This window comes from Anoplopoma fimbria, chromosome 16, assembly GCF_027596085.1.
Source record: "Anoplopoma fimbria isolate UVic2021 breed Golden Eagle Sablefish chromosome 16, Afim_UVic_2022, whole genome shotgun sequence".
In the NCBI taxonomy this organism is placed as follows: domain Eukaryota; kingdom Metazoa; phylum Chordata; class Actinopteri; order Perciformes; family Anoplopomatidae; genus Anoplopoma; species Anoplopoma fimbria.
Window position 1 is genome coordinate 22,476,409 of NC_072464.1, and position 26,969 is coordinate 22,503,377.

The following is a 26,969-nucleotide window of genomic DNA, read 5'->3' on the forward strand; positions in this document are numbered from 1 at the left end:
AAAGATTGAAGTGGCTAATCTTACAAGAGAAAAAAATACAAATTCTCTGAGATTGAAAACTTAAAAATCTTAAATTTAAACCCACAAATTTGCAAGACCAAAACTGAAACATAAAAAATCTGTAAAATAGTTTTGTTTTTGTTATAACTTTTTGATCTCACAGAAAATTCAATTGTTTTTAAATCTTAGAAATTCTGAGTGTTTTTTTCTCTGAATATTGTCCCCCTCCCCCTGGCTCCGGGCTCTGTAATATTTTTACCTACAATGGCCCTAATATGCAATTTTATGTATCATTTCATCAAATGGAAATGTGCATTATTTTAGGCATGCATTATTTCCACAGTATTTTGGAAACTTTGGTATTGCTCATTGGATTCAAAATAAAGTGTTTGTTTGTTTGGCACACTTTTTTTTTAAACATTGTTTTTAGTTCAAAGGAGATTTAGCTTAACAATTTTATAGTTTTGATCAGGTTCTACAACAAAACAACATTCTAACTTGATTAATAACAAAAATCAACAGTTCATTCTGAAAAAAATGTCTATTGACAAAACCATTCTACCATTTAATGTTTCAGCACTACATTTGGGTTTGTTATTTTGCATAGAAACATATTACACTATTTACAAACTAGAACATATTAAACTGCATGTTTATAAACTGGTATTTTTTTGGATACATTTTAATCCTTCTTAGAAATCTATTGCACCATTGTTTGCGTTTTAGGTTTAAAAACTCTGCACTGCATCTCTTCTCATTCTGTCTGCAAACACTTTCAGTCTCTGCAGGAAATAAAAAACAACAACAGCGCTTCCATCTTTTGCAGGTCAAAGCACATCACGTGTTTTTAACGAACAAAACAAACAAACAAACACAGATGTAGAAAACAGGCAGCGCTGAGCCTCCTCTCAGGTCAGATCGGCAATTAATGTCTAATTCTGGGTTATAAACATGTGAGGCCTGAAGCATAGAATTATTAATCTGGTTTGATTCAAGTTTTATCCATAAACAGTAGCAAAGATTATGTTTACATTTTATGTAACCCCAATACCTGGAATCACTGAGTAATTCACCATATTATGCAAACAATAATACTTGTCCATGATAATACAATATAAGAAAACCACAAATAAATCACAACATCTGAGTGATCTCATTAAGAATACATCATTAGCCTTTTTACGAATTGATCAAATACTTTTATAAGTAATTTTACTATTTAATGCAAGTACTTAAAAAACATACAGCGCTCTGTATGTATGTTGTCATTCTAATGTAAAACACCAAACACTGGCAAAATACAGTCTTCAGTTAAACTATTTACCTGGTAAAACTCTCAAATCATAATAATCGTAATATGAAATCAATTTAGTCTCATGATATTTGTTCACGTGTTCAATTTTCTCTGCAAATGTCACGGCTATCTGCCCATAACAATGTTAAATATCATGTTGACACTGAGCCGGTGCAGTTGGAGGTTTTGAGGCCCTCCATTGAAAGGAAAGGTCAGAGTGTGACCAAAACCATTAGGACTCATCCTCTGGGTGTCAAGAATATTCACAATTAGTTGTGAGTGAATAATTTGAGCTCTTGGTGGAGTTAGATGAAAATTCTGCAGATCACCAAAGTAGATGAGTTTCGTTGTCTGGGATCATAAATGCTTGAAACGAAATGCAAAGAACAGATTTCTTAAAAGTCAAGATGAAGGCTGCAACATCAGACATGAAATATCTTGATACACAACAGTCCAAAAGCCCCAAATAATAATCAGACTATAATGTTAGACCCAGAAAAGCAACACATTCTCATATTTAAGGAACCAGCAAATTTGGGGTATTTTTACTAGAAAAATGACTAAAACGACGATTTTTGCAGCTCTGGAACAAAGTATTGGACCGATCTCTAGAGCACCAGTACTAGTGTTACCAAAGACATGACGTAATAATGCATAATCCTTTCGTTATGTTTAAGAAAAGCTTGGATTATTTTATTTCTGGGTACTAAAAGCAAAGAGTGAGAGATCTAGCTTAAAAGCACCAAAAAGCCTGAAAGTATAAGAGTTTATAGAGCTTTGTTACAAACACGAGTCCGAAAACTCAACAATTAACTTCCATATTCAACCATTATAACATATCAGCGTTTCATCATCCTCACCTTATTGGGACTGGGGTCATGGGGGATCTCAGAGGCCACCATGCCATAGTGGTCCAACTGCCGGCAGGGCTTTCCCACTCCTAGGATCTGCTCCAGGGAGGCGTTGGGAGGCGGGCACTGCGACAGGCTGGAGATGACCTGCGCTAAAGGAACCGGGATCTGATCCTGCTGCAGTTTATGGTTCATCCCGTGGAAGGACGAGACCGCGGACTCGGCCCCTCGTTGCGTTCCGTTCCTCCCAAACAAACCTCCTCCGCTGATGGTGTAATCCGCATCGTCCATACCCGGCATGCTGTAATCCATGCAGGAATCTAGAGAGGTGTTTGTCGCCGGTTTTTGGCCGTTCTCGAGGCAGGAGTTTCCGCTCGAACCCGGACTGAAACCAAAGTCCTGCCACTGGGATTTTCCAGCCACACACAGTCCGTTGAGGTTGGATGCCTTCTGGTCGGCATGGCAACGCTGTGAGATGTGGTTCTGCACCCTGGGTTGCTGCTGAAGGTAGCGTTGGTGCGTCTGCTCCAGCTCCGAGGCCTTTCCATTGAAGACAGTCTGTTGGGTTTTATAGTGTTCCATCTGTATCCCTGCACCGACTAGAATGTCCTGAGCCGTCCATTGTCCATTGGTGATTGATTGACTTTGCACCAGCAGCTCTCCGTTGACTACGGTGCTCTGCTGGTTCCAGCTGTGCACCACTTTATCCGGCCGCATGTTGAGGTGTTGCTGCATCTGCTGGGACAGCTGGAGGATGGGAGCGTGCCCCACCATGGGAGGCTTATGGTGAGGAAACTGCATGTGCACGTTAGCATCAGAAGAGGCGTTGCTTTCAGGTAGTGACACGGCGGTGGCGGTGGCGGTGGCCGTCGCCGAGGCGGAGACAAGAGGCGCCGGCCCTCGTTGCTCCATGGGCTCCGTCTTCCCCTCTATGGAGTCGTAGATGTAGGAGAGGATCTCGTCGTTTGTCAGCAGGTCGTCCAAGGTGGGCACGCGCTCCGGGTCCATCTCCACCCGGATCATCCGCTCGTCCAGCAGCAGCAGCTCCAGGTCCTCGGCGCTCAGACCCAGACCTTCCAGAGCTCCGAACAGATCGCCGTTCGAACAACCCGCCTCTTCCGAATCCACCACCCCTTGGCCCTCCAGGGATAGGGAGTCCAGTGTGGCCAGCAGCGGGTCGAAGCTGCTGCCCGACTCTGTGAGACCTGGACCCAGCACTCCGTTGCTCGGCTCGTCCCAGCTCCTGTGCAAGCTGGAGGGTTCCAAGTCGGAGAAGCCCATTTGTTCTCCAAAGAAGCTATGGAAGGACATTTTGGGCTCCGGGGCCGGTTGGCAAACGTACACCGACTCGTCCTGACTCATGAGGGCCCCGAGGAGAGAACCAGGGTCCAGGCCATCCCGCAGCAGCCTCTCAGTCCGGCTCTTCTTTGACTTAGTGCCATTTTTCTCGAGGCTTCCGTCTCTAAAGGCAGCTATGGGATGGGCGGACTGGTAGAGCAGGGCCTCACCTGTAGCATGGGTGAAGGGTAGATGCATGGAGCGCTTACGCAAATGTTCTCCTCCCTCTTCATCCCTGTAAAGAAGGAAAACGTGATTACTGTCTGGACACAATTCATTTACTTAGGATGCTAGGTTTGTTTATGGCAGAGTGGTGTTTACCCACTTACCAAGTCTGTGTCCCATTAAAACTGAAAACTATACAAGCTTCTATTCATAGTTTTCACGTGACTGAAAACTATGAAGAACTTGGATAAATTCCCTGCATAAATCAAATTAAAACACATGGGAAACTGTCATTTGTCCTCCTAGAAACCTTTGATATTATATCAAGGTCTTTGGTTAGTTTACAACACAACATAAAGTGACAAACATACAGCAGAGGCCTCTGGGTGGCGATGATGTAGTCCGGTTTGCCGTTCTTGTAAACCAGCCTGGCGTTGGCCTGGACCCATTTCCAGCGGTTCTCCTTGGTGAGGAGCCTGAACACCGTCAGGCCGCTCTCTCCAGTCTTCATCACTACGGAGACGGGACACAAACACACTTTTGATGACTGAACTGTCTGACAAAATGAACATTTATAACCCATTTAAAGCATTTTTATTTAATATGCACGTTGGTGGATCCAAAACAGAATTAAAGGGATTCTTCACAAACAAAATGTACCATTTATATATAAACTACTCGCCCTGTTTCTCTCATCTGCCTCCATGGTGAACAATAAATCCGAAAACAGCAAAGCTATACAAAACATCTGTTTACAAACTCTCACATAACTCGTGCATTGTAAAATCCATGTGTCTTTTGTATCCAGTCGTATGCTCCATTACTTCCCAATCACATGCATTTATGCTAAAACTTCCTTATTCAAAACACCACCACAGAAAACTGCCCCGTACGCACAAGTGAGACGTCACAAATGTAATACATTTCTGATTCTCCTTTCAGCCTGGAAGCATGCAAGAAAAATGTAGTTTTTTTTAAGAATTCCAGATAACACAGGGTTAGTAATTTATGTACAAACTGTCATTTTGTGGGTGAAGTATATTTAATGGAAAATCAATGGACAGAAATCCTGTAAATCCTTGGGAACAAGTGGATTTTGTGGCCTGATGATTTCAGGTTGAGCTCTTAGGGATCAATGTTGAATATCAACAAAAATGTTAATTCAAATCTGGCCAATAATTGTTAAAAAACGTTTAGTTGAAAATGGACCAAAGTGTTGGAGTGACGATCAAACTAACTGACATCCTCTTGCAACTTATTAGGTATTAGGAATATCTTTTGTAATATGCATTTACTGCTTCATATATACCATTTACTGATGGTGAAAACATTCTGTTGGATCATGAGCACTTGTACTAGATTATCTTAAAATATAAAAAAAAAACTCCTTAAAGCAGTTAGTCAGAGCCAATAAATCCAGTGTTCTGTCTTCCTTTTGTGTGGAACGTTAATTGAAAGAGCCACACAAATCTCCTCCTTCAACATCAACAACGTTAGGCTGAACGGAGCAGATCTGTCGGCTCTTCTGTGGAGAACTTCTACTTGTTTTCCCGTCTTGATTAAATCACAGTGACGGCTGCACTGCCGTTGACCTCTGAAGTGTTTGTGTGCCGCCCTGTGGATCATCTCCGATGCCTCGCTCAGGCGCTGGATTTGTGGGCCCGATCCTCTCCTCTGGCAGCTCTGCAGCTTTGCTCAATCTGCTCCGTAATCCAGCGGGATTACTCGTGGAAAGCCGTCTGAACTCTCTGACCATGTTGGAGGAGAACTCTTCAACTTTTATCAACAAGGACTAAAATTTAAAAATAGCAGCACGTTTCTGTCGGATTAACATCAAAGATGAGTGGATTGTTGTTTCTATTTCTCTCTTCATTGAAAACCAGCCTCTCTTTTGGGCCATATTGACTCATACCCTTATCATTTATTCAATTTGGCTTAATAAAGAAGTCATTCCCAAAGAGATTTTATAAGGGTCACCAAATCATTTTGCAGAATTAATTTCATTTATTCCAGTCTTTCATATCTGCAGTTCATCTTTGAGCCACACGAGGGAACCAGAATTGTTGTATTGTTCTGATAACTGCAGCCGACTTTGGCATTGAATCTGATATGAAACTCATTGTTTGTTTTACTGATAACAGCAAAAAACAAGAGCCTGTAAACTCCACCTATTTTCATTTATTTGATCTCATTTTTAAAGTATTTAACATGCGTGTATGCTTTTAATACGTATATATATTCAAGATAATATAAGTTGATGTTGATATGGCAGGAAACCAAATTCCCTCTACTCTTGATTTATAGACCACCAGACCGCCAACCCGTGAACGTTGTGGTTCACAGTCTCAGTGTCTCGACCCCTAAAACCACGGTGGCGTGCCGACACAACTTACTTCTGACATGGTTCTCGGCGCAGTACAACATATCCGCTGCATGGATGAACTGATAGCCAGATCCTCGTACCCGCAGTTCAGCCTCCGTGTACCCGAGAACTATCTTCCCCCTGCACAAAAACAAAGACCAGAATTAACTTTCAAAGCATTATTCATTCACTCCACACATCTTACATCTGATCTATGATCTTTTTCTAGGAATTGTCTCCTACAATGTAACACTAAAACCTTCTATAATTGTTTTATCATCTCTAAAAAAATCATCTCAACACGGGATGTTCATGTGTGTGAAGCATGTCGGTATCATTACTTTGCATCACAGGCCAGAGGCGTGAAGTCCAGCTTGTGTTTGGTTCTGAAGATCATGTTCTTGGTCCTGATCTCCAGGATGGACGGCGGCTGCAGAGGCGTGGCGATGGCGAAGAGGGCGAGCTGAGGCGGGGCCTTCCCTCCGTTTTCCTGCCGCTGGTTCTGTGCGTGCAGGAACTTCAGTCTGCCGTGGATGTTCAACGCCTGGAGAGGAAGGAACACAAATCAAGTCTGTCAAATGTGTTGATGTCTGAGAGACTGCAGAGACCCACAAAGGCTTTTGCAAATGTACATGTTTCCATGGTATCAGAATTAATGTGATGGGGGTGTTTTTTTGAAAAATATAAAAGTAATATTGTCGGTATTTCTTTGAAGCCCTTGACCTTCAGTGAGAGCCAGTTCTCTGCTGTCCATCCATGTTCTCCATACTTTCCGAACGCTCACATTTTTTACTCAAATTAAGTTATAATAATGTTTTCATCTTTATTTTCATACACAATATACAGCACTATCAGAGAACTATCAGAGAACCAAATAAATGATCCTTTAGCTCCTCTCAACCTGAAGCTATGTTCTTAAACCTTTAAGAAGATAAAGGTATCTTCATCACAGTTTAGTGACAATAGTAGTATTTCTATAATCTATAAGAGCTACATGTGTGTTTAATTTATGCTGCACAATAGTGAATCAACATTTAAACATGTGTGAGCAGGTGGAAATGGTGGTAAATCTTTTAAAAGTGGACTCAACAGTCCCACAAAGACCACAGACATTAACTAGTCGAGTCAAAATGTCTTCATCCTGCAGGTGTTTGAACATTCAACCCACCAGGAAGCCGGAGGAGTTGTCCAGGAGGCAGCGAAAGCGACACATGAAGCTCCTCTCCAGGAAGGACGAGTTCTCCGGGGGAAGCTGCTCGGGGTTGTAGGTGACCACAGAGGAGCTGCTGTCCGGTTCCATCTCTGTATTTACAAAGAGAAATATGGGCTGAAGTCAGGTACGATGATAATATGAAGTGAGTCTAACTTGAGATTTTGGAGGTGACCAAACAATCCCCAACTCTGTTGTCGTTGTTTATGTCGTCAACTTTTTAACAATGCAATCAAAAAGGAATTCAATTAAATTCCTCTCGAAATGACACCAAGCTCACACGTTGGTTTTCACTCTGATATGTGTCACATTACGGAGGCTAAATCAAAAAAATGTTTTATCTTCAACTAGCATTATGAAGCAGTGTTTCTTGATTCCTGGAATGCCTTAATCCATCCATCCATCCATCCATCCATCCATCCATCTTCCGTGACCTGCTTATCCAGTTAAGGGTCGCGGGGGTGCTGGAGCCGATCCCAGCTGTCAATGGGTGAAGGCAGGGTCGACCCTGGACAGGTCTCCAGTCTGTCACAGGGCAGACATATATAGACAAACAACCACTCACACTCACATTCACACCTACGGGCAATTTAGAGTCTTCAATGCACCTCAGCTGCATGTCTTTGGACTGTGGGAGGAAGCCGGAGAACCCGGAGAGAACCCACGCTGACACGGGGAGAACATGCAAACTCCACACAGAAGGTTGCCACAAATTAAAAAAACTAAAAGCACATTCTAATGGTAAACATATCATGCCGCCTCTAAATTTATTCTTGAGCTGGACTTTAATCGTGTCTCATATCATCAGCTGCCCTCCGTCGTGTGAAACTCCATTACGTAATGAGTCCTGGAGCGATCTGAGTTGTTGGTCCTGGTCTAAACTCATCGCTCACAACCACACAGACGTAAGCATCTTAAAACCCAAATACAGACCTGGGACCACTTCACCTCCTAAGCCACACTGCAGATTACAGAGTCATGTGACTTGACCTGAGGATGGTTTTATGGCTTAATGCCTGAAACTCTGTTTACTTAACCGTCTAATGTTGATGTCTAAATGTCTAGGTTCACAAAGCTGTTTTTATACAGGCATCTGTTTAAAGCAAGGTTTAACTTTGATAGACTCTTAGGAGTCTGTAATTAAGCTGTGTTTAATGTGGTGAAATAGCAAAATAGCTGCAAAGGTTTGCCATAATGCCCAAGTTCCATAGAGAGATTAATGAACGGGAGTACAGTTACAGGCCCAGGGGCCAAAAGGTTCAAGGGCCCATTCACCTACAAAATGTCATTCATAAAGACACGTGCCAACCAAAAGATGCAAAATGACCACATAGCAACATAAACAACTACAAATAGACACAAAACGACCAAAGAATACACAAAATGTCCTCAAAGAATCATAAATTAACAAACGACTATAAAGACACAGAAAGACAAGAACAGGGTCAAAGCAACCGCAAAGAAACACAAACAAACAACTCAAAATGACTCCAAAGAGACATAAAACAACTTGAAAAAAACACAAAAGGACAAAAGATGACTCCAAAGACACACAAATTGACTACAAAAAGACACCAATGACTACGAGACACAAAACAACACAAAATGACCACTAAAAGACACCAAAAAACACAAAACAATTACAAACAAAACTAAATAACTACAAAAAGACACAAAATGACAACAAAAGACATAACAACACCACAAAGAGACACAAAACAACTTCAAAGTGACACAAATGACTACAAAGAGACACAAAGTGACCACAAAGAGACACTTAATCATAAATAGATGCATAACAACCACAAAGAGACACAAAACATAAAGAGACAAAATCATCACAAAGTCTGTATCTCTTGCTCCGATGTAGGAAAGGTGGCGGGGCCTTTGACCAGGGGTCCATTGTCTCATAATCTGCTCATGCCAATTTAACAGCCCTTCTGGCATTAAATAATCGGCTTCAGAAACACTACCAGGAGCCATGGTGACATAAAAAAGACTTCATCTAAACAAACCAACTTCCTTCCAAATGTAATACATATCTTTTGTGTTTTCCCTCAGACGAGCCTTTCAGTTTAGAAACCCTGAGTTCAGTCCCACCAGGATCTCTCAGTTTCTCTTAGTAACAGTCTCCCGGAGGAGGAGAGAGTCGTCACCTTGGGGGGAGTCCTCGGCGATGGCAGGCGCGGCGGCAGCAGGAGGGTTCAAAGCCCAGTGCAGGTTCCTCCTGAGCTCCTGCTGGTCCTCCGTGTGGACCAGCTCGTACACACTCTGGTGCATGACATCGGTCTGAGAAACGATAAGAAGAAGAGGGAGAATTAGCTCATGCCAAAATAAAGAAGTTACATGCAGGAAGTAGGCAAAATGAAACTAGTACGGGGATTCAATTTATACCAGAATGTGCTTCATATTAATAATCAAAAAGCAACAAACCCTTCATATAAATAAGACTAATATCAGGTTGCATGCTTGTTGGTTTGGTGTTTAGGGTGTTGCATGATAGTAACAGCTTTCTGAGTGTGCTACTCTCATGTTTCTGCAGCCACAGAGGTATTAGTAGTAGTAGTAGTTGCAGCAGTATTCCCCTCTGAGTAAACTCAGTGTTTACTTCTTGGAAACACGAGACAGGTGAACACTCGGCTGTCAGACGGGTCTCAGTGTGAGCTGCTCTGTTGGCTGCAGCCCCACCGCTGAGACCCGTGGCTCCTTCTAAAGGGCTACGCTATAAATAGGTCGGGTCCATGGTAGCTGGTGTGTGAGCCTCTGACTCTGCATCATGCAGAGAGCGGACCGATGGATCAAACAAGACCCCCGAGCAGCTCCCAGCAGACGCTGCACGCAAAGGCCTCCACCCAGACCGGGTCTTTCATTTTGTAAAACAGAGCCTCTGGTTGTTTAAAGTCATAAGATATGTGCTTCTTTAGATTCTACAGAGGTGAATCAAAGGTGGGTTACATGATAAACATGATGGGATCAAATTAGAGATATTCCAAATCTTTTTTTTCTTCCGTATACCGATTCCGATACCTGAACTTGCGTATCGGCAGATATCGAGTATCAAGTAAATGGTTTTTTTAAATAATGAACAATGCATGAACAAATATTGAAAAAACAGTTGCAAAACTCCAATTGGAAAAATATAAATTTTTGACTTATTTTGCATTTGGGATAGGTAGTGTTGCATAACACTAATTACAGATATAGATCATATAACTTATCGGTTGTATGTAACCATGTGTCATGCTTTTTAAAGGGGGTCGGTGGTCTCCAGGAACCCCAATCAGATGACAGTGTATTAAAAAGAAAAATATATATTATTATTAAACAATTTACACTTTCTCTGTTTGATCTTGATAAGGTCGAACCATTACGAATACACAAAGAAAATGAATCTTTCTTTTGTTATGTAGTTTGACAGTCAAAATATTTGTTGACCCTCATGACTGATTTTGGAGACTCCTCAGCCCTTCTTCTGGTTGCAAAGCTGATAAATACACACTGTAGTTTAAGCCACAGGTCCTGGAGGTGTGTGAGATGTTCCTATAGCATCAAGTCAGAGGTATAGAGATAGAAATAGATACCTGGTGGAAGCCCAAGTAGTCCTGGATGGTGTGAGAGGAGTAGAAGATGGTCCCACCGGCAGTGAGGACCATGACAAACCCGTTGAGAGCCTGTGGGTCAAACAGAGGAGGCAGACAGTCAGCAGAGGCTTTCTCTCTTGCTAAGCACAAAAAAAATGGAAAACACATTTGCCAGCGCTATTTTGTAGTCAATAAACGACCAAAATATTATATATGAGGAGGTGGTCTGCAAGTGATCCTGATAAATGTATCTCATTTCAGGGTTTCTGAACTGGTAGAGAGTTAGCTAATGTAAAATGATCACATAGAAACATAAAATGACTACAAAACAGCAAAAAAGACTAAAAAGAGACACAAAACTTTGGACAAAGAGACACACAACGACCAAGAAATACACAAAATGTCCTCAAAGTATCACAAAACATGAAAAGGCTATAGAGAGACACAAAACGACAAGACAAAAGAGACACAAAACATTTAAAAAACATACAAAATGACTCCAAAGAGACAGAACAACTTTAAAGAGAAAAACAAAAAAAGAAACAAAGTGACCACAAAGATACACTTAATCATGACAAGATGCACGATGACCACAAAATCAACATAAAAGAGACAAAAGCATCACAAAGTCTGTGTCTTGCTCTTATGGAAGAGAGATTGTTACACACATCCACTGTCTTTTCAAAATAAACTTCCATGTTCACAGGAAATAATTGGTTAGGTTTAGGAAAGGGTCAAGGTTCAGGTCACCATGGTGAGTAAACACTTATATTACTATTACAGACGTATAAACCGAGGATCGTGTGTAAATGGCTGCTTTTTTGAGTTTGCCTCTCTTTAAATGACCTATTGTGTGTTCAAAATATATTCTGGTTGTTTAACTTTGAACTGCTGATTTATTTTGTATGTACTGCAAAATGTGGGGCCTCGGGAAAATGAATCTTAATCTGAATATAAAAAGAGTGCCTTTGTTATGTAGTTAAGCGGGCTATGTTACGTATGCAACGTAAGATAAGTAGGTTACATAAGTTCGTTGGTTAGTGTGGACTTTTGGTTTCACACTTGACACAAACCAGTCTCCTGGGTGAAAGTCCTGTGTTTGTTTGACTGATCCACCCATCCAGATCTCCTTCACAGCTCTTCATACCACCTGATTTCCTCCTTTACTCCTGCCATAACTACGGACACGCAGTTTGGCGTGTAGGCCCCTGAACAAGCTGCTGTATTTGGTGACTTTGGAATAAAAAGGAGCCGGTTCTGCACTAAAATATCAAAGAAGTGAGGAATATTGTAACAAAGCCTGCGTCCAACACAGAAACAGTAAATCCCAAACTTCTATAAATTGATTTTTTTGTGCCCACATGCAGACTTTTAGTCAACAAAGATATATGAAGTGTTTAAGCATGCATATATAACGTTGCCTTTCTAACCTTTTTACTGATATGAATTATTTAATTTGTGTAAAAGGAGAAAAAAAACATCATATAATGTTCTTCCATTTGTTAGCAACAGCTGCAGGACGGAGATTCAGGTTTGTGATGTCAGAGTCGGCTAGAGCACTACAGTAAAATGTCAACTCTGAAAAGGAAGTACAGTAGGAAGGAAGGAAGGAAGGAAGGAAGGAAGGACATGAAAGGAGGAGACCAGGAAGGAAAAGGAAAGGAAGCATGTAAAGTGAAATGGAGCACACTGATTGTTTCTCTTCAAAGAGGAACAGCTGGTGCAACGTTTCCACCTCACTACACCCGCACATGCCCTCCCTCTGTTTACCAAATGTTACCATACAAACACACACACACACACACACACACACACACACACACACACACACACACACACACACACACACACACACACACACACACACACACAGTCATCTCTTTCCTAAACCAGCCCACGCCGTGCAGAGATGACTAATGCTGGAGATGTTGTTCTTTTGATTCACCACACACAAACATCCAAATGTCAGGGCTCATCGTTTCACATCAACATCCACGAAGCCGACAATAAAATTCCATTTAGTGACATCACTTCTTCTTGTGTCTTGTGTAATTTCCCACAATGTTCAAATGTAGGAAAACTACAATATGCTGCTGTGACGTGCAAAGCTGTGCAACCGTCATTAACTGGGCCATTCTTTTAATACCAGATAGTCTGCTCATGTGCACTCATTGACCTCCCAGCTGCAAATGATTTGATTCAGTCACGAGCATGAGCACAAGAACAGCGACGGCTTACACATTTATATTTTCCTGCATGAAATAGAATGAATTCATAATAAATAAAGATCTTAAGAGCAGGTTTGTTGTCAGATATTCTCAAAAATGACCAAATCTATATGTTTGTTTTGATAATGACGAAAGATTCACCATAATTAAACCTTTTATCCATGTTTCCTCTATTTTCTGAGTCTGAATAATTGATACGCTCACAGCTCGTCTATAATTCACCAACGTCTGATGTGAAGAACAGCAAAGAAAGCGGCTCAGACTTCAGAAATAAACTCGCCGTCCGCCTCCCTCTCATCCCCACGATGAGGAGGAGGAGGAGGAGGAAAAGGAGGAGGAGCAAGAGGATGAGCTTTCATTCCTCATTACCAACAAGCCGGGGAAATGCCGGCTTATCATAATAACGGAACCTCCCCTGGTCGGGTCGGGGCCACGGCGGCCATGCTGCTTCCTCTCCTCGCTCTCTGGAATGCCAGCGCAGTGCACATTGGGAGGAACTGGACTGGAAAATCAATGACTCGGGCGGATCCCCCCCCCAAAAAAGCTGGCAGCCGGCAAAAGCTCGCTCTCCACTCAATCACACGTAGAGTGCAGAGGGCGAAGAACTGCTTTTAGAATGGTTTAACCAGAATGGAGAACTGTTAAATCGCCTTTTGTTAAAAAAGCTCAACTTTGACCTGAAAGTACTGCAAATAGTTGGAGATTTTCAAATAGTGAATGTTCTTATTGAGGATATGATATCAAATCATTTAATCATTTTATCTGCTCCTTATGTTGTTTATCATGTTGAACCCCACTCACCGTTTTGAAAGGTATTTTTTAATCAGCAAAGTTTTACCATTTATCATAGTCAAACACTGTAAAAACTATTGATAGATTATTATTGAGCTAATCCTGTGCCAACGAATGAACGCTTCCGTCAGGCTTCAAATAGTTCTTTTTTTATTTACTCTACGTGTCTCGTGAGCTATAATCAGGATCAGAATCAGCTTTATTGGCCATGTATGCGTATGCACTAATACACAGAAACAGACAAATAAACAAGGAGATGAAAGAAACTACACCACGGTCACATGACTTCATGTCACCACCTCTAAGCTGAAGGCGAACCAGTTGGCATGATGGCGTTAGGAAGTCTCATTAGGCCACTTCTTAGCAACAGCCTTTTTATAAACACAAAAATCTTCAAAATGCGTATTTTATGTCGTAGAACCAAACCATGAATATCTTAAGCTTCTGATCTTATTTCAGACATCTAACCAAAAAAACACACATCGACTTGGACTCGAGGAAACAGGAAGTGCAAACCTGCTGACTCATCCTGGATAGGACTCTGCAGCACTATGTTGCAATGGCATTAAAGGAGGAACTAAGATGACATCTGTATAGCGCGACAAAGACAGCTGACTATTTGACCCTGCCTACAGTTTTAATGCTAAGCTAAGCTAACCAACTGCTGGCTGTAGTTTCATATTTAACCACACAGACATTGGAGAGTATTGATCTTCTCCTCTACCTCTCTGCAAGAAAGCAAATACTTCCCAAAATATCTAACGATTCCTTTAATGTCCAAAACTACAAAAATATGACCATGGTTATAAAAAAACAGGAAGACAGTTATAATAATGTGATTTGAGGACTAAATCTGGTCTCTGAATCACAAATCCTGCTTTACATATCACATTTGTGTTCAAAAGAATCCATATTTAGGCAGGAATCATTTTAAAAGTTATCCCAAACATGGTGCTAGATTAGGGATGCAGCACACAGATCCAGACCTGTCGAGTGGTAAACTGCCCCTGAGCCTCTGAGCCTCTGTCATTGGCCTAAATAGATTTTGGGCACTTGTCAGGAAGAAAAACACAAACTAAACAAACAAAAGTGAAAACAGGAGAGCGGTCCACAAATTGATTCAGTGCAGTCGACCGTCAACAAATGGCTGTCCTCTAAAAACACATCGAACATATCGAACACGGCGGGTCGGCTGTTTGGGAAATGAAGCGTTTGTGTTCGCAACAAACAATCTCAGATATTGAACCTAAAAATCAATTAAAGAGATAATTAAAGAGACAAAAAATAAACATGTAGTGGATATAAAGAGAAGAGTAAACACAGCTTTAATACCTGCAGCAACAGTTCCCCTTCAGGAACCTTTGTCTCCACCACTGATGATGTTTTACTGTCGCCATCTTTCACAACAGCTGGAGTCGATCCATTCAGGGCGACTGTAGAGAGACAGACAGGGAGGAGGAAGAGGAGGAGGAGGAGGAGAGAGACAGACAGGTTGTTAGTCCTGTGATAATGTTTGCAAAGCACTGCTGTGACTGTCAGATTGCTTTATGTTTAGTGAGCTAAAGATGCTGCATTCAGGCACAACCCCAGCTCCTTAAACATTCATTAGATGCATTTTGAAAGTCGACAATCCAGACCTTATATTGTGTCTGACTTGCTGACATCGTGATCTTTATGTCATCAGCGATGTACTCCAGAACAGAAAAAACTAATCTCTTGTTGTTGTTTCGGTCTCCTAAAGCTGTGCAGACTGCATGTACAGTTTGATATGTACCGACTGAAGTGAATAAATTAGTCTTTGACATCCTCAACACTGAAACAAATGTTTTTAAAGTGAAGCTGCAACTATTTCCCACAAATGAATCATTTTTTATCTCTTTTCAATTCTGTATTAAGTGAGTTTTTGCTATTTTTCTGCCAGTAAACTCAACATCTTTGGGGTTTCAACTGTTGGCTGAACCAACTGTCATTTCAAGACGTGCAATTATGACATTATTTTAGACCAAAACAATCAACTAATCAAGAGAATAATCAGCAGATTAATCACAGATGAAAATAATTGCTTGCAGGCATCCAAAACCAAAACCTTTCTCTAAACCCAAAAGCTCTGATTGGGGTTCCTGGAGACCACCGACCCCCTTTAAAAAGCATGACACATGGTTACATACAACCGATTTATTTATATGATCTATATCTGTAATTAGTGTTATGCAACACTACCTATCCCAAATGCAAAATAAGTCAAAATTTAGATTTTTCTAATTGGAGTTTTGCAACTGTTTTTTCAATATTTGTTCATGCATTGTTCATTATTTAAAAAAAACATTTACTTGTTGCTTTATACTCATTATTGCATCTTGTCACCTTTATGAAATGTGCAAGCCCCGTTTGTAATAAAGGGATGACTTATCACTTTATACATGTTCTACCAATTGAGTTTTATTGAGATCAGAAGAAAAGATAAAAAATATATTTCAAGTAAAAAAAATTGGTAGATTTGTCAGTGATTATTATTTTTTAAACATACAGCAAATGAGATCCAAGAAAACAAAGGAAATATGATCTAAATAATAAATGAATTAATTAAATTAAGGACAGAATAAGTCAGATATTTTGCAAATTTAGGACGTCTGGAGGACACTCCTTAGCTTGCTGCCCCCGCGACCCGGCCCCGGATAAGCGGAGGAAATGGATGGATGGATGGATTTAGACAAAACTTTTATTTATTTATTTTATTTTCGAAACAAATTGATGAGAGAACCGAGCTGTTGGAGATTAAAAGCTTTCTGTCTTTCGTAGAAATGAGTTGTTGCCACGCTCAACGAGGCGACAGGTCCTTCAGGCGACACTCTCTCCACCAACAGCTCCACTCTCTCCACCCAAAGCTCCACTCTCTCCACCAACAGCTCCACTCTCTCCACCAACAGCTCCACTCTCTCCACTCTCTCCACCAACAGCTCCACTCTCTCCACTCTCTCCACTCTCTCCACTCCCCCTGCTCCTCCCCCTCCCAGTCGCTCATTGGCTGGTGGCCCCAGCTGTTCCCATCCTAATGGGATTCTCCTTTTTCCCAGAGTGACATCATAGTGTTTTTTTTTGTTTTTTTTCTTCTTCCACTGAGCTCTGGTGCTTTAGGCGTGTGAAACGGTTCGCAGGCTGGTGGGTGAAATATTTGTAGACAAAGTGGTGTCCATTTGGATATGTGAGTAGTGTTATCTTGCATTTTGAAGCATCAAAAGACAATTATGTGACCTGGTAAACTTTCTAAAATAATAATAATGTGTGCACCTACTTCAATTAAGAGAGATTTTTAGACTTATTTTTAGTTCAGACGTTTTTGAAATTCTCTTGTTTGCAACTTTACCAAAATTAGAAAATATTACAATGACATCAAAAAGCAAAAACAAAAACATTGCACATTATTATTTCTCTTGATGTACTCTAAACTCTGACTCCCTTCCTTTACCCAGTTATAAAGGTGAGTCTTTGACCACTAGCAGCACTGCAGAGTAATCTTCAGCAGCAGCTCTTTGTGTTTTTTCTGTCCCAGCATGCATTTTAAGGATGCAAATGCAAACCTTAGATAATCTAAAATAATATTTTTAGAACATTCTTACCTCAACTCAGATGAGTAAGAGAGATAAATTCTATAGTCACAAGACAGAGAACTTCTCTCGTTCTGGCTTTGTTAGGAAAATAATGTCTTCTCTAAATGCCTGATTTCTTAATTTTAATTGGTCACAATAAAGATTCTGTTCCTGACAAAGCCTGGATCTGTTCCAAGAGGCAGGTTAACAGAGTTATCTGGAGAACTTTGAGAACACTCTGGACAGTTACATCAGTCCAGGTTTAAGGGGATTCCAGATAAGGCAGGAAAAACTTTTCTTGGAACAGATCCCTGAACGTCGGAAAAAAGGTGCTTAATTGTACAAGATTTCACGATAATGACGATAAAGAGTAGAAGAAGACTGTAAATATAAACAATGTAGGTTTCAAACTACTTGTTAGAGCCACAATGATACACACATTGCTGTTTGGTAAGAAATGTTGATCATAAACATTCCTCGGGGTAACTTTAGGTCATTCATATCTCCACACTTCGAATATAAAAGACCCTGCAACAAAAAAACACTCGATCTGACATGATGTGCAAACTATCAGCCAGTGTATCGCAGACTAAAAACTGTGATGAAGTGAGATATTGAAGTAATGATCACGAGTAAACAGTATCTAAGTATGAGGAATAATCATAAATCAGTCTTTGTTAAAGTTTGAGAAAATGAAGTGCTACGTTTATTTATTCCAAACGTTTCCTCTAAATATAAATCAGCCAAAGATTTGTCACAATATCAAAAATAGGACTGTTCTAATAAGCATATTCAGCCAACTCACAGCATTAAATTTTGGATTACTTGCAGCTGAGTTATGTCCACTCTTTGGTGCTTTTGTTTTATTGGTTTTGTAGAGGATGTTTAGACTTATATGACAATCATTTATTTGTTACTTTTGCAATAAATGTCCCAATTATCGATGACTTGAATGACAATCCAAATGACTGATTGTTTCTCCAGTATGAAGATTTTCTGCTCTTCTTTGAGTCTACCTCTTTGAATATTTGGCAGTTGGTCGGACACATAGCTGACAATAGATGATCAGCTGATTCATGAATATCAAATAAATTGCTAGTTGCACCTGATCTCACCAGACTAATTTATCATTTCTATAACGTGAGACGATGAGTGGCGGTGATGTCATGAGAAAGAGAGCAGTGGTCAGCCACATTAATCTCTGACCCCGGCGGGAGCACCGTGCCGCGACCCGCGATGACCCTTGACCCTGAGGGTGATGTCTGACATGATTGGGTGACTGGGTTCTGGCCAGATCTTTTGTTGTCTGCAAATAAAGGGGGTTAACAAGGAGTCCATCTGAGGGGCGGACACTGGATAGCATATGGGCTTTGTGACGGGGCTCGTACCTTCACACGAGGCCCGGCTTTGGTCCGACACCCCTGACCTTATTCCCATACAGACACCTTGGGTCCACTCTTCAGGGGACAATGTGGGACTTAATCTAACGTGTTGGTGAAGCTGTGGGGCAATGCATCACATATGTTAGATATGTCGCCAGTTTATTAACTCCCTTTGTTTGCTGTCTGTCTCCACGATGAGTTGTCACTTATGAAAAAGGACAAATGCAAACTTGTGTTGAAACTTGAGTCAATTAACCATTTTGATTTGTCATTTATCAAGCAAAAAATATAATCTTCAATCTTCTTAAATTTGAGAATATGCAGCTTTTCTGTTCTATAAATATTGCATTCGTAATAGAGTTTTGCACTGTTGGTCGGATTAAACAAGTCATCTGAAGGCTTAACGTTTGGCTCTGGGAAACTGCAGTCGGCCTACCTTGCAGCGCAAATACTTAACAAAAACAATTCTTAAAAGTAACAAAGGGAAACAAATAATTTAATGTCAAAAAAGTTGTTATTTGTTACTGTTACTGTTTGTTTGATGAACTCATGTGTATTCAAGCATGCAACAATACGTTGGAGTATATTACTTGTTTCGATAAACTAACCGCCAAAAGTACATTGTCAGTACCTTTCATACTACATGTTACTACCATATGAAACACACAGATTCCAGAGGACATCTATAATGTCCAAAAATAAAAAGTATAACAAAAACAAAAGAAACTACAGCTAAATTGAATGTCTCAAATGTAATAATTCAAAGTTGCATTATGTGTATGTTACTTTTGTATGGAAGCCTGGAGAGGTCAAAGAGAAGTATTTTAATGTTTTATTTACTTGTGATCCCAAAGGAATTCATCCTTGTTTACAAAATCACTAAAATGTTATTTAATGATCATGACATTACAAACTTTTTTCACATTTGTGATAAATATATGAATTGCTTTCTGCCAGACATTGATTCATGTGTAATCTAACTAAGTGTTCCTGCCGCAGACAAACAGACACATTATGAGTCTCTCATCAGATCATCTCGTCTGTAATTTGTCTCTCCATCAATCACTAAAACATTACGAGATATTCAGTTTGGTTACAGCTGCAGCTTTAATGGATAAATCTCTGACAGTGACGATTATACATGTTACATCATCAGTGGTTAAAGTTGAGATCAAAGTGTTTTGTAATATCTAGAAAACAAAGGTTATTGTATTTTGATTATATGAAAATATATATACAAATTTTTTAAAAACTCAAAAAACTTATTGTTATATTAATTTCACAATAATTAGAAAACAAAGTTTATTGTGATAACTGTTTCCTAAAAACAAGAAAACAAAGATTATTTATACAAATTCTCCTAACAACAAGAAAACAAAGGTTATTGCGATAATTATTTCCTTATAACGAGAAAAAAACCGAGGTTATTTTGATAATTGTTTCTTAATAACGTGAAATAAAGGTTATTGTGATTATAATTTCACAATAACTAGAAAACTGAGGTTATTTTGATAATTGTTTCCTTATAACAAGAAGACAAAGGTTATCATTTTAAGATCCTATAATAATCATTGCCCTAATATGCATGGTTCTCTCCGTGCACCTGTGTTTCCTCTGTCAGTGTCAGTGTGTGTGTGTGTGTGTGTGTGTGTGTGTGTGTGTGTGTGTGTGTGTGTGTGTGTGTGTGTGTGTGTGTGTGTGTGTGTGTGTTTGGTAGTCTACACATCAGAATGTTCAGGTACGCAGCAGCGCCGCCGTAATCCAGCCAGAAGAACTGGGCCAACACAAAGCCTCCTGATCGGCCAGGAGGAGGACAAAGAGCAGATCTGGTTATCAAGCTTCAGCGGACACAAGTGTACATTATGAAACATTTACATTTCCCACTGCCACCACACACACACACACATGTGGCATAATAGTGCACGGGCAATCTCCCAGAGGCTTTTCCAGTGAGCTGAGTAGAACAGCTTGGCTTTCCCAAACATGCTTATCTTTGCATAATGGAGCACCGGAGTGACTGCACAACAAACAAAGTACAACAAACACAGAATATGACACGAGCAGGTCAGCCTCCACAACCTCCACAACCTCCACAACCTCCACAACCTGATGAAACCAGTCTCAAATCTCTGAAGCTGGCTTTGTCCACGACATCGCAAATTTTTGCAAAGCCAAATTTAGATATATTAAGTGTTTCTCAACCATCTTTGATCAGTCTGTTTTGCTTTGATTCTTCTTCTTTTTCTTTTAGATTCCGCTAGACTAAGCATGGGAAATGCATTGCTTCCTCCGGCCGGTTAAAAACAACAAACACACATCTGGTCTTTTGCAAATTGAAATGTTTGTGGTCACTGGAGCCTTGGCCTGGGTATTGGTACTACATACTTGTATGGTACTGACTGAAACAAGTATTATTTATGCTTTATGGTTTTGCTCACAGTCAATCACCGCAAGCGTTCTTCAATTTATGTTATGAAGTGTGGTTTGTCCTTCAACCCACACAGCTGGGATTGCCTCTCTGCACACGGCTCTGAAATATCTGACGTCCGTGTGACTTCATGTTGTTGGCAGTTTGTTTTGTTGGAAGTACAGAAAGCCTAGTTTAGGGTTATCTAGAAGATATTTAGCTGATTTCCACAATGTGGATGTGATGCAAGACTTCAGAACAAGACTTCCCAGAGCGAGACAGACCGGTTCTAGTGAGAACGTAAAGAAAAGGTTTTAATTATCTCTACGTTTCTTTCCTTAATGTTGTCAAACTCTTCTTAAAACATTCTGAGCCACTTTCATTGGAAGTACATTGACGTTGAGGAGTTGTAAACGCTTACATTGCAGCCTGTTTCACTGCTGCAGCTCTCTCCTTCAATACTGGACCAATAGAGAAATAAATGTTAGAAGACATGAAAAATACTGAAGTTACCCTTTAACAAAGTTTATCACCCCAGTAGAATGTTGCACTGGATCAAATCCAGACTTAATCCAGACAGGAATTTAGTTTCCTCCTAGATTATAAATGGTTTTTTTGGAGACACAGTTTCAGAACGGCACAGATCTGCAAAACTAAAACGAAGTCCACTTGTCCTGGTACCGTGACCCAGAGGCCAGCTTGGCTCCGGTCCCGGCCTTCATCACGGGGCCTCCGGCATAAAAGCTTACCGACGCGGCTCCACGGAGAGCCAGACCTCCTGTGGGGGTTTATCTCACATGGGGGGGCTTTTCACTCTGCTGGAAGAGCTGAGACCCAAAAAACTACAAAACATTTATCAAATATTTTGGCCATTTTCAATTTGTCCCATAACGCTATTTACAACAGGATTAGCGAGGATGTTCTGTGCTTGTCCCATCCTTACATGTCGACCTGGCGTCTTTCCAGAGTGTGTTACAGGTCGCCGTGCACACACACACACACACACACACACACACACACACACACACACACACACACACACACACACACACACACACACAACACACAACACACAACTGCCAAAAGGAGACAATCACAGGACAGATCTGGGATAAAGTGTTACTTAACGCCAACACCGAGGGACACTTTCTCTTTAATTGTTTTTAGACAGACGCAGACTTTAGTAAGCTTCACAGTTAAGCTAGTATGGAATATCTTTCTTTATACACCTTATCAAATTCAAAACAAAAAGAATACATTATATAGATTTAACCCTCTGCTTACTGATCAGTCACTAACGTATCAGAATGAACTCATTTGTTTATATCACATATTGTGTTTCTGGTCACATGGGACAACAATAGCAGGAGTCTGAATCAGAGCTATATTTGGACGGCATTAATCCCGCGTATTAAAACTGTAGGGGGGCCGGGGGGGACGACCCATGGCGTTGGACATCCTCAGCCACTGTTAATGCTGACGATAAGAGGACACGCCCCCTCCCACATGGCCCATTATATACTGGTTATGTAGTGGTGGAGCTGCAGTTTATTTTGGACCCGTGCCAGAATTACTTTTACTTTCACGGTCCAGAACGCCGTCAGTTATTTGTGGCAAAAAACATCACACTTCATCTCTCCTACAGAGTATGTTTACTGCTCTGTCTAGTGGGTTTGGGTTCTCCTCCACATTACTGCTGACTTTCACATGTACAGTAGGTCATGTTTATAGCCTCACTTTTTAGGTTTCTCCTACTTCGATATGACTCGATCCTGAAATGCACTTGCAGAGTTTGAATGCTTTACTTTCTAGGATGTACTGTAGGTTTATTTAACTTTCTCAAAATGCATTAACACATCAAACAAATCAAGTAGGCTGTACAATAAAAAATAAAAACATCAACGGTTATTCTCTCTACTAAAATAAAACGACAAACTCTTGACCTGGTTGGATGAACACTGCTATCTGCAGGTCTGTCGTTGGTGAAAAGAAAGTGAAAGAAAAAAATGTGAAGGAAAAAGTGTCGCTTTTGTTTGCTGCACGGGAAACGTTGTATCCTGACCATGAACATTGGCATTTTTTGCCTTTTAATTTTTTTATTATTTGCATTTCATTATCATCTTTTGGAGTGAGTTGGACTGATAAAAAAACAAAAACCGACACGTGACAGTACATCATGCAATGGTGTTTGTTTTTCCACGGGCTTCTTTCAGCTTCACTCTGTCACAACAAAGTCTAAAGTCACTGTAACACACTTTTTAAACTGTCTGCTCAGCTCAGGTGTTAATCTGGAACATGTTGGCAGCTAAACAGGAAGTGCAGGTCAGGATGGTGACGCCGTAGAGGAAGAACTCCGGGTGAAGATCAGCTGTGACAACGGGCATCGGTTTGTGTGTTTGTGTGTTGTTGTTTCACACAACCAGAATAGAACCGTATTTACCAGGTTGTTATGTCAAAATATGTTTTGAGGTGTTGTTTGCAGAACATTGGAGAACACTTTGAGCTGCTGCCTTTGTTTGTTCAGTAAGTACATTCACTAAAGTACTGTGCTTTACTACAATTTTGAAGTATTTGTAGTGTACTTGAGTATATATACTTCTACTCCACTGTACTTACCTGATAACTTAGTTATTTTGCAGATTGACACTAATAATTAAAAATAATCAGCAAATCAATTTCCTCGCTGTGCAGGACAGAGGGCAGCCCAATGAGTGTGTGTGTGTGTGTGTGTGTGTGTGTGTGTGTGTGTGTGTGTGTGTGTGTGTGTGTGTGTGTGTGTGTGTGTGTGTGTGTGTGTGTGTGTCAGCATGTACACACCGTGCGCTTTGTGTGCGAGCCTGTGTGTGTTTGTGTGTTAATTATTCTACCAGAGTGTGAATGGCAGGGAGTAAATATAGAACGTTTCAACTCCTTCACCCCCCCAAACACTGCAGTAAATGAACACGCGATGCACACAAACCGCCCCCACATCCACTAACGTACACATGGATGCACGCAACACACACACATACAATCACACACACACACACACACACACACACACACACATAGAGGCTGAAAATGAACACGCGGTCACTAATGCAGGAGGGGAAAGCACGCACCCTGTGCTGCGTTCGTGTCTCCCGAGGTTTCTCCATCACATGGTTGCATATTTGCTTATGGGAGGCGAATCCGGATAGGTGGGAGGAGGTGAGGAGGAGGAGGAGGAGGTGAGGAGTGATGGGATTTGGGGGCGGGGTCACTACTGATTACCAGATTTATTTTCCCCTTTTGGTGGCCTGCATTCCTCGCTGTGCCGTATCGTGATCAGCGGGGATGGGGGATGGGGGTTAAGCCCTGTAGGGGAAGGGCGGAGGAAAGGATGGGCGGAGGGAGGGAGGAGGGAGGAGGAAGGGTTGTCATGAAGCGATGACCCGCTGCTGCTCATCTAACCCACATAGCTCTGCCTTTCGTTTGTGTGCACATAGATGACCTACAGGAAGGAGGGGGAGGGGGGAAACGGCTCTTTTTTTTTTTTTTTTCGAATAACAAATCATCGCCCTCGTTCAGACCCAAACAGAGTTGGAGGTTTCATGACATGTCACAAGACTTTTACAGCAGCTTACATAACCAATGGTGGAGCAGCAGCGTTGGCGGCGGCGGCGGCGTGCTATAGAAACGCTGTCAGACTGCAGATATTTCCAGCTGTGTGCCAACTCTGTGCGTGCCGTGTCACAGGCAGCGATGTATGCACATTAACTTCATTAAAACAGATATTTGGCCTCGTTTTCTCTGAGGCAACACGTTCTGCAGAAGAAATGTTTCGAGTTGATCACTTTCTTTGCCAATAAAACATCTTACATGTGACAAAAGATGCAGCATTCTACTCTAATATAGTTTATATTAAATCAATCTGCAGTGTGCACGCTGAGCGTACGCAACAAAGCCACAGTCTACCAGGATCAGAATAGTGTTTTACATAATTCATTTTTCTATATTCATGTCCTGATCCAGCGGGAGATGCGTGTGATGTGTACGGTTCCATGTTTGCCAACTCTATTAGTGGAAGAGAGATAAAAGGTCTACCTTCTGGAAACCTGTGAAAAATTAATATCCCCTCTAGTGCTACTGAAAGGGCAAAACAAAAGAATGAGAAGAGCCTCACTGTCGATAGAGGATCTCTATATTATTCACATCTTAAACAAACACATATTTGAACCATATACAAATATTAGTGCAACCTTAAGGGGTGAATCTCTTTTTACCACTCTATTTCCACCATGTTTTTAGTCACACAATGTTGTATTAATCAGGCTATATATGAACAAAGCCCTCTGTAGAAACCTTCAGAATATAGAGAGGAATGAAGCTGTAAAGTTTGGTGTATGTAAGAGCTACTGAAGTGGAGATTTATGGATCAGAGTCTGAGAAAAAACTAATTTAGAGAAAACGTCCTTTAAAGATATGTTTAGTTAAATTACATACATGTTGAAGACACTACAGGTGAATAGGGTAAAAAAATAAACTAATAGATATCAACATGAAACTTCAACAGTTGATTACTGACATTAAGACAATTTTTTTTTGCATTACAAGGTTTCTGAAATGTTGTGTTTAGATATGCAAATGAGGCATTATCTAATGGTAACTTTTGGTGAATTTTGGAGAAAACTACAGACGTAAATAGACAAAGCAGCTAAACAATACAACATTGTGCTGTATGTTGACATCAAACACTCGTGGAAATCATTAAAAAAGTTGTACACCTGAGAACCAGAATATTTTTTACACTTTTCAAGCATTCCCACTCTAACCTGCAGTGTTACAGACAGCCAACCACGAACCACAGCACAGTGAATCTCTTTGCAGTCACAGGGATTATTTATTCTAATCTCCTCCTATATTTACAATATAGAGTGTATCTGAGTTCTCTTTAACAACAGACTATGAGAAAAACAAAGGATTAATCATAATTTCACATCGTGTACCATGTCAGGTTTAAACAGAGATGTTCCTACTACAGTGTCATCTAAAGCTCTGAGCACCATCAGGACCATCTGACATGAATTTAACAGCAAACGTGATGGTAGGTTTGTTTCTTGCAGCCTGCCTTCAAAGAAAGAAGAAGAAGAAGAAGTAGAAGAAGAAGAAGAAGAAGAAGAAGAAGAAGAAGAAGAAGAAGAAGAAGGAAAAGGAAAAGGGACAACCAAGAGGTTTGACTGCTGTAATGGTGACTCTTCCAGGAAACCCTAGTTGTGTCATCCAGGAAGCTGTCAGGGTTTTCTCCTCCGTAAACACGTAACCATCCTCACTGTGGAGATTAACCAACTCATCTGCTGTAACTATCAATTAACTTACGTAACAAAACTAAGGTAAAATAAGCCACTCCCCCAGTTCTTTATGGACTTTCTTGCTTTTTATACTACGTCAGTTGCTCTAACCGTCTAATATGGACGCTGATGGGTTTACATTGAGTTGGGATGCGTCTCATACAGACACTAAAAAGGTGCCTTTGTGATTCAGTATCAGACGTCTAGGTATATCATGTGTATTGGACCTTACCAGCAATCAACCTGCAAATGCAACTAGAAGACATAAAAAGTTTAGCCTCTGCAGGACATGAATGTACAAATCTATATGTTTAGTTTTTAAGTTTCTTCATGGAACTAAATAATGCTAAGTAGAAAACCGGAGCTCAAATGTGGCACTAGAGGGAAGTAAGTAGGAAATCTACTTCAATCTGAACACTAGTTAGTCTCTCTGGAGTAGAGCAGTGTTTAACAAAGTGAGTGG

The 26,969-nt window shown here is 40.7% G+C and overlaps 1 protein-coding gene across 1 annotated transcript in view; it reads right to left on the minus strand.

Annotated features, from left to right (window-relative positions):
* The window catches only part of LOC129104247 (aryl hydrocarbon receptor-like), a 35,399-nt gene that overhangs the window by 502 nt on the left and 7,928 nt on the right, over positions 1 to 26,969 (minus strand). The window contains exons 3-10 of the mRNA XM_054614824.1: positions 15,154 to 15,254; positions 10,802 to 10,891; positions 9,377 to 9,509; positions 7,179 to 7,312; positions 6,352 to 6,554; positions 6,042 to 6,151; positions 4,020 to 4,161; positions 2,155 to 3,718 (exon numbers count right to left, since the gene is read on the minus strand). Coding sequence (XP_054470799.1) covers positions 2,155 to 3,718; positions 4,020 to 4,161; positions 6,042 to 6,151; positions 6,352 to 6,554; positions 7,179 to 7,312; positions 9,377 to 9,509; positions 10,802 to 10,891; positions 15,154 to 15,254 — 2,477 coding nt within the window. The remainder of the gene's footprint in view (positions 1 to 2,154; positions 3,719 to 4,019; positions 4,162 to 6,041; positions 6,152 to 6,351; positions 6,555 to 7,178; positions 7,313 to 9,376; positions 9,510 to 10,801; positions 10,892 to 15,153; positions 15,255 to 26,969) is intronic.